A 13,278-nucleotide genomic window follows, 5' to 3' on the forward strand; every position below is an offset into this window, starting at 1 on the left:
CTGTAAACCTGAAAAAAGACTAATAGTGTAACTTGGAAGTAAAATAACAGGTTCTAAAGCTGGACTCTTGGTTCCACTGTTTACAAGTTGTATGTTTAAGAAAGTTTTATTCACTTTGAACTTACTAACTTATAAAGGTATGTATGGCCCTATGGTGACTTTCCTATTACCAGTAGACCAAAGAAGAAAGAATTCAAATCTGGTTCTGCAAAATACGTTGGCCTTATTGAAAGTGGAGGGCTTCAGCACAATTCCAAGTTAGTAATGAAGAAGATGGGGAATCTTCCTGGTGGGCAGTACTTTAGCACACATAATTGCTCATTTTATTTAGAAGGGAAAATTACCAGAAGTACAATTCTATACCAAGTCATGGGGACCAGCTAGTGGTTTGACAAGCTGATCAAGGAATTAAAAGGAACACTACTGGAAAATTGGTGACACTGAGTTTGAGAATGGATTACGTGAACATACTTCTTTAAATAGGCATGGAGGGGGAAGATATTCAGGTCCCATATACTAATAAAAGGATAGTAGCAGAGTATCATCTTAACAATTGGTGAACAAGATGACCCATTCATGTGGTTGTTACTCTTCTTCAGCAATCCTTCTCAATGGCTAAGACACAAAGTGATCATGACAGCAGAGATGATTATGTATGGACTCAAAATGAGGACCTGCACTCATCAAGACTATTCTGGCTACACACTGTTGCCAATGAACAGGCCACCACTGCACCAATATTGAGCACCATTCCTTGGACCACTTTAATCATGGAAAGGGCAGTGGTTTGCTATCACTTGAACAGACACTTAATGTAGATTTACCTTCTGTCCTTGCAAATTTTCTATGTATACCATCATCCATGAACTTGCTAAATGCTTTATCTGTTAGTACCTTGGTACATAATAAAGCAATAACCTTTTAGAGGTGTTAGTTATGGCAACAGCTGGATAACACTACCTTGCCAGGCTGAGGTTATGTTTTCCATGCTCTAAATGACCAACAAATACATAGTTCTATTTTCCCAGAGCTGGGCATTTCAGGCCTGGGAATCAATAGGTAGAGATGAGAGTGGGTATTATCACAATTACCTCTAGTCTTCCACTAGAGAAATATCCATTTCTATAAATTTGGGGTTTGCTGGTCTAGAAGTCTTTTCTACTAGGGATCATAGCAATGGCTCCATTAAACTGGAAGTTGACAGTGTCACCCTGCCACGGTTTGGAAAGGGATGTTGTATCCTCTTTTAGAAATAGAACTAGCATACTAGTTTTGTGAGGGAAAGTTGCATTACATTAGGTAAAAGCATATTTTTGTTATTGTCTTTATTTCAAATACAGGTATGATTAGGAAAGATGCTCTCTTATGTCAAATTGACAAGTGGTGAATTACTTTGGCTTTCTAAGTGTCAGCTTAGCTAGGCTTCAGCATTTTTTCCAGAATTCAGAAGTGAGATATCCTGAGCCAGAGATATCCAGCTAAGTCACACTAAGATTTCTGGCCCACTGTGAGATAATAAATGTTTAATGTTTTAAGCCACTGAACTTTAGGGCAATTTATAAAATAGCAATAGATAACCAATACACTCTCTAATAACCATTGCAAACCCACACTGGTAAACAAATTCATTATTTGCAGACTCATATTCATAATTCAACCAATAATTATTGAAGGTCTAATCTATTAGGCCCTGCTATAGGGACAAAGTCATGAAAAACACAGTTTCCAAACTATGGTTTTATGGAGCTTTGCACACAGACAATAAACAAAATATATCTTATTTCAGATGATGATAATTGCTATGGAGAAAAATAAAGCAAGGAAGCAGGACAAAGCTCGAGCTAAGTAGGGGCTGCAATTTTAAAAAGAGTAGTCAGAGGCCTCCTCTGAAAATATGACATATGAACAAAACCCTGAAAAGTGTGATAAAATTAGTCATACAGGATTTGGAGGAAATACATTCCAAACAGAGAAAATAGCAAATGGAAAAGTCCTGATGCAGGAGTAAAACTGACCAATGCAGCATCTATGGGGCCTATATACCTTTTTAACGACTTTGGCTTTAACTTTGGCTTTAATCTGAGAGTTAGGAATCTCTCATGTTCTGTCTCCCTTTCTGATACTCCTAACTCTGGGAAACGAACAAGGGGTAGTAGAAAGGGAGGTGGGCGGACGGTGGGGGTGACTGGTGACAGGCACTGAGGGGGGCACTTGACGGGATGAGCACTGGGTGTTATTCTATATGTCGGCAAATTGAACACCAATAAAAAAATAAATTAAAAAAAACTTTGGCTTTAATCTGGAGTGAAATGTGGAGTCGTTGGGTTTTGAAAAGGGGAATGGTATCACTAATGTTTCAGAATGATCATTCTGGTTGCTGTGTTTGAAAAAAACATGTGTGGTGGCACAGAGGGTGCAAGTTTGGGGGGAAGCAGGGAAACTGGTTAGAAAGTTTTTATAATAACCCTAGCGAGAGTATGGTTGATTCAAACATGGTGGGAAAGATTAAGGATGTGAAAAATAGTCAGATTATGAATACGTTTTTTTTTATTACAAGTATGTTTTAATGAAAGATTTAATAGAACTTGCCAAAACAATTAAACTAATTTTAAGGTGTGTATGCCCACAGAGGGATACCTAGTAATAAATCATTAAAGCCAGAAAGTACATGTTTTATTAATTCTACTTTGAAATATTTATTATTCTTAATCTCCTATAATCCTATAATCCATACCCACTGCTACTGTCTTGCTTCTAGGCACTATAATGACTATTTTCAATGACTTTTTAAAGGTTTCAAATATATTTTATTTCTTCAATTATGCTATATTTTAATAAGCAGCAGAGTACTTAAATGACAAGTTTTGACTTTTGAAACAATTTTGTATTAAGTAACTTTGATGGTTACTCATCATTCCACTCTTGTGGGGTGACTCTTCCAACTGGAGATAGGTTCCATTCTATCCCAATCTGTGTGGCTGTATACACCCATGCAACAACACAGAAAGCGGTCCCACTGGCTAGTACAGTGTCACCATATTTGTCATGGAAATCTGGTGAGTGTTTTTTGTGTTTCTGTCTTGACCTAATTGGTTGAATACTTCGAATCTTGAACCTTTTTAGTGCATTTCTGGCCAAGGGAAACATCACGAAAGTATGACAGGACTGCAGTCAACTGCGGCTGTTAGTCTATTTCCTTGCAGGGATACCTGGAAAAACAAAAGATGAGCAATAACATCTGATCTGCATTCAGTTCCTCCCTCAGAATGTTTCATTCACACCACTCCTCAGAGTGACCAGTCATGTAAGCTTCGATGCCATAATGTCTGGATTTGAGTCTCAGCTCTGCTACTGACTAGCTGTATGAACTCGGGCAGTTACTTAACCTCTCCTTGCCTTAGTCTCTTCAATGGCAAACTGAGACAGTAATGCCCAGCAACAAAGGGTGTTCTGTGTGTATAACACCACTCTGGTTAGTCTTAAGGGACCTGCTTCAAGTTAGTTTCAAGTTAGCACACTTGCTTCAAGTTAGCACATTCACTTGCTGACCCAAGGTCTGTGATCTATAACAGAACTAATTTATGTTCTTTGAGATTTGCAGACCATTGGCCTTGAGGAATGAAAGACTAGAACTTTTCCAGGCCATAGATTCCCAACAAGTCTGTCTGAAGCCACCTTGGCTTTCTGATTATTAGCCCAGTAGTTCTTTACCAAAATGTTTTTCTTTTTTAGGTTACACAGATGACTCTACTGACATCCCTTTGTGCATCTGTAGACCTTGCCTTCTTTTGCAAAGAAAACAGGGTACTCCAGCACATCATGAAACAAGAAAGAGAGCCGCTTGCACAACACCCTCTCACTGAGAGAACTTTTATAGCTGGCATCATTGAGTCTGCATGAATCAAGAAAATGTTGAAGGCCGCTGCATTCCCTTGACGAATTAACTACACTAAAACTTTAAAAATCCTTGGGCCAGGCAGAAACCTCAGAGTTGGCTTCTGTACAAGAGTCCACATTCTCCTCAGGTTGCCAGCTTCCGGAATAAAGTTCAAATTTCTTTCCAATCAAAACTTGTCTCTTGAGTCATGATCTTTCAGTTGATGGGCAGCTAAATTTGGTTTAGGTAACATGAGAATTACATGCGATAATCCCTAACAACAAAAGTAAGCACCTAGTAAGTATTATCTGTTCTATTTTTCACAAATAGCCAATGGCTTGTTCCCTAGACCTCAGTCATCAGTATGACCGACAAAATGACAATTCACAACATGTCCCTCAAGTCCAATGACGTAGGACTACTATAAACTCAGGCTTCAGTCAGAATTATAAGGCATTCAGAGTACATCCTCCTTCCTCCTCCTGCTCCTCCCCCCTCCCTTTTGTTTAAGCTCTTTCCTCAAATCCCCCTTCTCCTCCTTTACCTGTAATTTCCTGCCTTGCACCTTTCTACAGGTAAAATTCTATTTGCCTTTTAAAATCTAATCTAAATATCACTACTTCTGTGAAATCCTTCCAAATCTCCCTAGGTTGAATAAACCTCCTTTCTCTGGGCTCCTACACTTCTTACAACCCTGTTTTATAGCATTTAACATGATATGGCTTTATCATTTTTTAAAACAGACTATTTTTTAAGAACAGCTTTAGATTCACTGCGAAAGTGAGTGGAAAATACAGACTTCCCATATACATGCTGACTCCACACATGTATAGCTTCCTCCTCCTGTAACAGGCAATTAAATGTTACGTTTCTTACAATCAATGAACCTACATAACAGTCCTTTATCATGTATGTCTTTTGCAAATATTTTCACCCAGCCTGTGGCTTGTCTTGTCATTTTCTTGAGAGATTATATTCTCTTCCAATAGACTGCAAGGTCTTCAAGAGCAAGGGATATTACCCTGCATGCAGAGTAGCTGACACAAAAGCACAGAAAGAAGTTGTTTTTTAAACCAACCTAAAATATAAATGATATTGGTAACCTTAAAGCAGTCAAAATGAACATGGAGGACAAGTAAAAAAAAAAAAAAAAAAAAAAACATGAAATCAAATGTACAGGTTGTAACAGCCCTAATAATTTTATTTTTTTAAACAGTTATATTGAACAAGAGATCTGGAAGCAGAAACACATGGAGTTCTGTCCATTTCTCTTCTTTGTGCAAGCTGTCGAACAGTGCTCAGTCTCTAGCAATGACATAACGTTAACTGTGGTCCAAATGCACGCAACATGGATACAAAAACGCCTGAGGTCAGTACTTGTAAACTTATAACTGTTCAATGAGATTTGCCAACTCAAATGACTTTATTCCCAACTTAGAAAACAAGACCCTAAGGTTCTCTTTTATTTCCTACCAGATGGTAAAGTGGTAGTCTTCATGACTGTGATGAAAGGGACAAAAACAGAACCAAATGCCTTTCTAGAAGAAAGGTTTCAAATATTCAAGGTTTGTTTTTTTTTTTTTCCTGTTAATCATGAATCTATCCACCAAAAGTCACTAAGATTTTAATTTGAATTGAATTCAGGAAGTAGGCTGAAGGTGAAAAGGGTCAGGGTACGACAGGTGCAGCTTAATTCAATAAAAAACCACTTGTGGCACACAGGATGGTAAAAAAAAAAAAAAAAAAAAACAGAATAATTGTGGTAAGAGGAATTTCTTGTGGGTCATCTATGCATGCTTGCTACTGTATGACAAAACATTTCATTACTCCTATCCTCAAAATGTGAAGTTGAAATTAACTTTGTCTCTAGTGACACTAATCACATCCCTTTGTAGCCTGATTCATCTTTTGGCTATTCCCTTATCTGTGTTTTTTTTTTTCTATCTAGCCTAAAGTTTCTTGTACCAGTGAGTATCCATTATTAAGAATTTTCTTGGGGTTGCCCAGGTGGCTCAGCGGTTTAGTGCCACCTTCAGCACAGGGCCTGATCCTGGAGACCCGGGATCGAGACCCGGGATCGAGTTCCGCGTCGGGCTCCCTGCTTCTCTCTCTGTCTGTGTCTCTGCCTCTTTCTCTCCCTCTCTCTCTCTCTCTCTTTCTCTTTGTGTGTGTCTCATGAATAAATAAAATCTTTGAGGGGAAAAAAAAGAATTTTCTTTTCGGGAAAAAAAAAGAATTTTCTTTTAGGAATTCCTGTAGTTTGTAGTTAGCATTTCATCCTATAATAAACAAAATGCAGTCTCTTAGACACCTTTTTTTATTTTTTCCTTGTCAGCATTAGCTACACCTGTCTCAGTTGCCTTTATATCTACATTATATCAATTTCTGCTTATAAAACACAAGAAGATCTAGGAATCCATGGATTAGAGAAATTTTCCATACTGTTCAATTCCACATAACTTACTTTTATGATAAATTTCACCTAAGCCTCTTTATTACCCAAAGAATCGAAGAAGTAGGGTCTAATATCCATATGAAAGCATAAAAAAAGAAATTCAGTGATATAATGCAGGTAAAGAAAATACTTCTCAAAAGTAGATGCTTTCTGATGAAAACAGACCACAAAGAGATGGAACAAGACAGGTTTCTCTAAGTAATAAAGAACACAGTAGAGGCTCTCTCATGCCTGTGGCAATAAAAGAAAAGAAATATGTTCTGAATAAATATAAATAGTTAAAGAGAGTGAAGTATCCCATGAGGATGAAAAGAAAAAATTGATCGTGTCATCTATTTTATACAGCAATGCTGAAACTCAGTTTAGGAAAATAATGAATACTAGACTTCAATCTAAGTGCAATAAGGAAGTATACATATTTGAAGCTCCACTGATAACAAAATTAATTTCAAATCACTAAAGTCTATAAAAAGAAGTGAAGTGTAATATATTACTATAGTAGGGAAACTAATATTTAATGAATATATGCCTGTTTGCCAGATATTGTCCCAGAATTTTGCACATCTGCAAAACCGGTGTGCAATGCTGATTATTTATCTCCATTTTGTACCTACGAACAAACGCCAGGTCAAGATGTGAATCCAAGTTCCCAGATTTTAAATCTAGTACATTTTTCAACTATCATTTTTCTTAAAGTATATTCAATTCTCAGTATTGGAAACAAACAAAAGCCCAATGCGGTTACCAGAGGTTACTCTTTAACTGAAACTGTTTCACCCTAGTGACTACTAGTATGTCAGGGTCTGAGCTGGGTGCCAGTGGTACCATGCCCACTCTCGAGAGAGGGAATGAACAGAGCTACTATTACAAGGGAAGAGACAGGCTAGAGATGAACACAGGGTGTCCTTGGTCCACAGGAGGAGTTACATTTCTACCTCGAGTTCTAGAAATGGTTTCAGAGGAAACGACACGCAGGCTAGATCTTGAAGGATGGTTAAGATATAAAAAAACAAACTGGGAATGTAGGGTTTAGATGAAGTAGCAGAAGTGGAAGCACAGAGGGCTCAAATAGCATGCGGGCAGGACAATCTGGTGAGCTCAATAACACTGGGTAATAAGTGAACGCCCACTGATGAGCCTGGAGGGATGAGGAAAGAACAGCAGCACAGTGAGGACTTTACATGCCTGGCTTTGGAACTTAAACTCAATTCAGTAGACCAGTGTTCCTCATTGATGAGAAAAGAGCACTCAAACTCACAGCCTTTATCTGTGAGTTACCAGTGGGAATTCTTAGATCTGTGTTTTTACTCTCACAATATAAAGAAATACAAGACAACAATATTGGGACCTGGATGATGTAGCTTTTCAATTACTAGTGCCTGCGTTTATCTTCGTTCTGCATTTTTTGCTTGTCCTAGTGTACAACATTTATTTATCCTGGGCTAATGTGAAAAGAACAGAGTCAGCTTTTATATTTAAGTAATGTGTTCATGCCAGCAACAAAACAAAGAATTAGACAAATTGAGTCATGCCACAGCTCACTATATGGTACAGACATCTGAAAATAAAAGAACTATGGCAAGCACTGTTGCAGATTCTGGACAATATTAATGGGCACATATTGAATTAATATTATAATTTTGAATTTTCTTTGTTGTATGTTTGGTTCATTTTTCATTTGAAATTTTTTTGGATTCATAGTTGTATTAAAGAGGATAAATTTGGTTTTATGTTTACACATGTATAAGTTATTTTAAAATAATTCAAGATTGTACAAATGATATGAAGGAATTTGTTTTCCCTTTAAAAAGATTCCATATTTAATCCAAGTTTGAGAAACATTCTTATAGAGTAGAGACCACTGATGGAATGGGGAAAAAGTATTTAACAAGGATAATTTGTTACATGAAGAATGGGCAGGAAGATGGCAAAAGTGCAGAAAAGGTAGGAGGTTATTTTAGTGTTAGGTGTTTATTTCAGTGGTTCAAGAAAATGATGATGAGGATCTGAATTAAGTTTTGATAAAAGAGATGGAAAGAAACTAGAATTGAGAAAAATTAGAAAAAAATCAGTCTGAGGTGGAAAATAAATTACTCTAAGTAAACTGAGTAAGTCCATTCACTTAACCATTGGTTTATTTTGGACCAAAATTCTGTCTATTTCTGTTAAAAATCAGCAGATATCAACACTATTACTTGAGCTGACCCCAGGGAATTGGAGTGTGGGTTATTTAGGTACAGAAAGCAAGGTCAAAGCGGCCATAATTCTATTCCTTTAGGAATAGAAAGGGGTACCTGAATAGGAGGAGGGAGGGTTTCTAAAATGATTTACTGTATGATCTCAAGGAAAAAAAATTAACTTCATCCAATCTAAATAGAGCATGACATAGACAAATAAATATCCTGCTTAGCTTTGATATAAATCAGGTTTCTACCTAACGTTAGGGAGAAAATTAGAAACTATGTCCTACTTCTCAAACATGACTAAATATTATGAGTAAGAATCACACAGAGAGATGATGCTTAAGAAGGGATTAAGTGAATACCAAGGTTCCTCAACCTGGACTCTACTGACATTTTAGTCAAAATAATTCTTTCTTGTAGGGGGATATTCTGTTCATTGCAGCGTGTTTTAGTAGCATCCCTGCCTCTGTATACTACATACCAATAAGTGGTACAGTTCTCCCCTTAGTTGTGACACCAAAAATCTATCTCCAGGCATTGTCAGACGTCACTTGGTGAGTAAAATCATCCTTGGTTAAGAACCACTATTGTATACAAAGCAAAGTGTCTCCTATCACTTCGGCCATAATCCTCTAAATGGCATTATTCTATTCAATACAGAGACTGAAATTCTAAGAAAGTACATTCTCCCATTACCTGCTATAGGCTGCATAAAGATTGCCTATCAACATTTTTTTTTTCCAAACAAACCTCAAGTTAAAATGTGCAGTACACAACTCTGATGAATCAATCTATCTGGGGATCTGCTTGCTCGTCTATAAAATAAGAAAAAAAAAGTGGGATTAATTTGGCTTTTCCCAAACCTGCCTGCTGCTAAGAGTCATCCAGAATCTTTGTCACAAAATGTAGGTTCCTAGATTCATGTTGAACTTAACTAACAAAGCATCTAGGGGAGTAGCCTGAGAATCTGTATCTTTTAAAAAACCTGAGAACTTTTTTAAAAGTTCTCAGAAGAGTCTTGCATCAGACACATTTATGGAACAGTAAATCAGATAATCTCTAAGGTCCTATCCAGCCCTAACACTCTAGACCTTTCTAAAGAGAAAAGCATTTTAGGAAGACCATTTATTCTTTTAGGTCACAGTAGTAATTGAATTCATCACAATGGTAATTTAAAAATCAGCACCTGAGTGACCTGAGTTATAGGGACCCCCTGGGAATAAGTTTGTCAACAGAAACATTTGCCAGCATTTAAAAACATTAAAAGTACTAGTAATACTGGTGTTGTGCCATATAATGAATGATATACTCTCAAAGCTGAGGCTCCTTGACTACATTGCTCAATTGTTAACATCTTTATTTCCACCTCCTTTCATTTCTACTCTTCTTTTTACAGCTTCAGAATATTGACACTCAGTAAGAAACAATAAAAAAGGCAATCTTCTTGAAATGAAAATGCACATAACCTGCAGTGCCTTTTGTTCATTTATGTATTTCTCAGAAGATTATGCTGCTCAAGGAAGGATTAAGTGTACACAGTGCAAAGTGTCTCCCATCATAATTACTTAAGCCTTCAGTCTTTCTGTAACAGGAAATATGGGAACTCTGCAAGCAGCAATGCTGCTGGGAGAAATGCTGAACAATGGTTCTATTCCATATGTAATGGTATCATCTCCTGAGTCACTGAATTGATGGATGATACAGCCATTTGCTTAAGGCTGTGTTTTATGCCATTTATATTAAGTCTAAAAAGTTACATAAATGGATGTTACCTGAACAAATGAAAAGGTAGAGCATGGTAGTGAGCTGTTATGCGAGGAGGGAGAAGCAACAGAGTGGACACTTGTAAGCTGATGTCCACAAATGACAAACGTTGCCTGAAAAGTAAAGGGATATAAGGTATGGACGCTCCTTCATATTCTTCCCACAGTCAAAGTCTCAATAAACCAAATCTATCCTATATAGAATGCTAAAAGTAATCAATAAAGTCTTTCCTGAGAATAGTCAGTGTTCATTCAAGCAATTCCTTCTATGGACCTGATCACATTAATGTGACTGACTCGTTAAGGACCTATTTATATTTTCTTTAGCCTTTAGTGCTTTCAACTATACTCATTTTCCCCCTTTCTGACAGTTGTGTAAGAGGACAAGACAGTAACAGAGAGGTTGAAGGCTTTTCTGCATGCTACACACACTGCTTGCTAGGCAGTGGCATGATTGTGCAAAATTACTGTTTTCCATTAAACTTTCATTAGCCCACCAAATTTCCTCAAGGTGGATGTCCAAGTTCATTTTATATTTTGATCCATTTCAAATACTGGAAATGGGTGACCTTGTTATTTTAGGCAATGTATTAAAGGGGCAGCTGTGGTTACTTTCAAAAGATTTTCTTTAACTGCATTCCAGAGTTCATGGATTGTTGCTTAGTCACGTCCTGCTAGAAGAGACTTTTTCAGTGGATCAACAAGTCAAAACATCTGGATAAATGCACAGAATTTCTCCAACCTCATCTTGGAAAAGATGGTCATGGTTATGATAAATTCTAGAAACTTTGAAAATTTTATCCAGAAACTGATATGGAGTCACTGAAAGATATTAGGGGTGAATTGCATGGTCAGATTTGTAGCTTAGACATTACTCTAGTACAGGTACGAGGAAAGGTTTGCAACAGAATACTGCAAATGTTCCAATGATTAATGATAAGGACTTGAACTTGGACAATTCATCCAATTAAGTAAGGTCTCAAAATATGCCAGTCTCCTATTTCTGTAGTCATCATATTTCTGTATCTAACCCTCAGCTTTGCAGAGCCAGAACACAATTCTTTGGCACAGGACCTAAGGATGACAGCCTCTGAGGATCTACCTCGCGCCACTGGAGATCTCAAAACTTGATGTATAAACTAGACTGTGAAAATTAATTCTTTAACTTCAAAAGAAAAATATTCCATTCCAGCGAATGGAATACATCATGTATCTCTTAGCATTACTAGCTTGATGCTGATTTCAATCATAAGTGACCTTATTATCAATATTCACCAAAAGATGTGCCTATTTTGCTAGTTCTGTTTGATGTTAGTAGGTGTCGCTTTTAAAAAGGGCTTCAAAGTCATCTAAGTTTGGGAAATATGCAGATAACAAAGTCAAATTCTTCTTTATTGAAGTATTTTCTAAACCTCTATTGTGCTAATGGACATGTCTATTCTCTGAAAGGATGGTGCACGGTGCTTTCCAAACGAAGCTGGACATGCCATGCTTTTGTTTTTTCTGGAGTGGATCTCTGTTTTAGTGTTTTCCAGAACACATTTCAGGAGACAAAAAAAGAATGTCTCTGTGTTCTCAATGCTGTTACATCATTGTACTCATTTCTAATAGTCTAATAATTCCAGGAGGCATTTCACAAACAAAATTACTTCCTTGTGGGGACTCTTCACATACGACTGCAGGAGCACAGAGTGCATGGTAAGCCCAGGGTATCTTAACAACACTCACAGTAGCAATTAACTCTAGCCTTCATTATGTGATTCTAACTTCTGCAGTTTTAATATTTGTGTAGATGTTTCCCTCTTCTCCACATCTACCTTTATTCATTAAATGCTCTATGAATAGAAAGACTGCATGATGCTGCACTGGCCATTAGAGTTGCATCCATAAGCCCTCATTGCATACTCTGAAATTTTCATTTAAATCTTGAAATGAAAATGTACAAGCCATCCCTGCAGTTAATCTAAGTATCTCACTGATATGTAAAAGTAAAAATTAAAATTTTTAACTTTTAGATGTTAAAGACATTTTGAAACTGAAAGACACATTTAACTGAATATTCTATTTTTCATGAAAATGGTTCTTAATCTCTAACCTGAAATTAGGCCAGTAAGGGTCTATTCAAGAAGTTAATTTGGATCAAATGATCCCAAATTCAGACTGGAATAATTAGCACTCCATAATAATCTTTTCTTCCTTGTTTCTGAAATCTCCAGATATTTTATTTACGACTTGAACTATACTGTCCTCCTAAATTCTACTCAAAATATATTTGTAAATAAAACCTTCACGAGTAAGGCTTTTGTTCTTGCCATCACCTGGAAACTCACGGAGCATTTGTGGAGAAATTCCATTTGATGAGAAGAGGACTTCATAGACTTAAAGTAGTACCTATGATCGCTTTCCAGGGTGTTTTTGCAGGCCAGTTCTCTCTTCTGGTATATTTTTTTTCTTTTCACTTTCATAAAATTTTGAATATGTTTTTAAAACTTTTAACAAAATGTTGGCACTTTACCTTTTTTTTTGTCCTTCCATCTAGGATCCATTATTTGGAAGTGAGAAAGACTTTGGCCAGAGGGGCTGACTCTGGTAAACTGATATTTTTTTCCCTTGTAAATGCCTCAAAAGAAACAGTGAGGCAGGATGCACTTTGCCAACCCTTGGGGCAGGGATCCTGCTTTAGTGAACTGCTATCTCATTTTAGTGTTTCTTTTAAGTTCCTGAGGGAAGGACACTAAAGAAGAGGTTACCCATCTAAACACATGCAACAGAAATTCAGAACACAGATTCTTGTTTTAAAATCCTAAGATTTCCAATTAGAATTCTAGTTTCAAAGAGGTTACTTTCAATTTCTCTCTCATTAATCTAATGGAGTCTAAAATGTCACAGACTAAAAATGACATTCTTAACTAAATTAGCATAATTTGACTATTTGGATATTTGTTAATTGGAAAGGTAAAATTTCTATGCAAATAGGCCATAATTTTGATTACACATACA

At 36.7% G+C, this 13,278-nt stretch overlaps 2 protein-coding genes across 2 annotated transcripts in view; both read right to left on the reverse strand.

Annotated features, from left to right (window-relative positions):
• Window positions 1–2,784: 2,784 nt before the first annotated feature.
• COX7B2 (cytochrome c oxidase subunit 7B2) lies at window positions 2,785–3,147 on the reverse strand. The gene has a single exon (XM_077847918.1). The coding sequence runs from the start codon at window positions 3,145–3,147 to the stop codon at window positions 2,905–2,907; it is 243 nt and encodes an 80-aa protein (XP_077704044.1). The 3' UTR covers window positions 2,785–2,904.
• The window catches only part of GABRA4 (gamma-aminobutyric acid type A receptor subunit alpha4), a 218,039-nt gene continuing 207,889 nt past the window's right edge, over window positions 3,129–13,278 (reverse strand). Inside the window, exon 10 of the mRNA XM_077847917.1 lies at window positions 3,129–3,209. The gene's annotated coding sequence lies outside the window, so the exon portion shown is untranslated. The remainder of the gene's footprint in view (window positions 3,210–13,278) is intronic.

This window comes from Canis aureus, chromosome 14 (genome assembly GCF_053574225.1).
Source record: "Canis aureus isolate CA01 chromosome 14, VMU_Caureus_v.1.0, whole genome shotgun sequence".
NCBI classification, from domain to species: domain Eukaryota; kingdom Metazoa; phylum Chordata; class Mammalia; order Carnivora; family Canidae; genus Canis; species Canis aureus.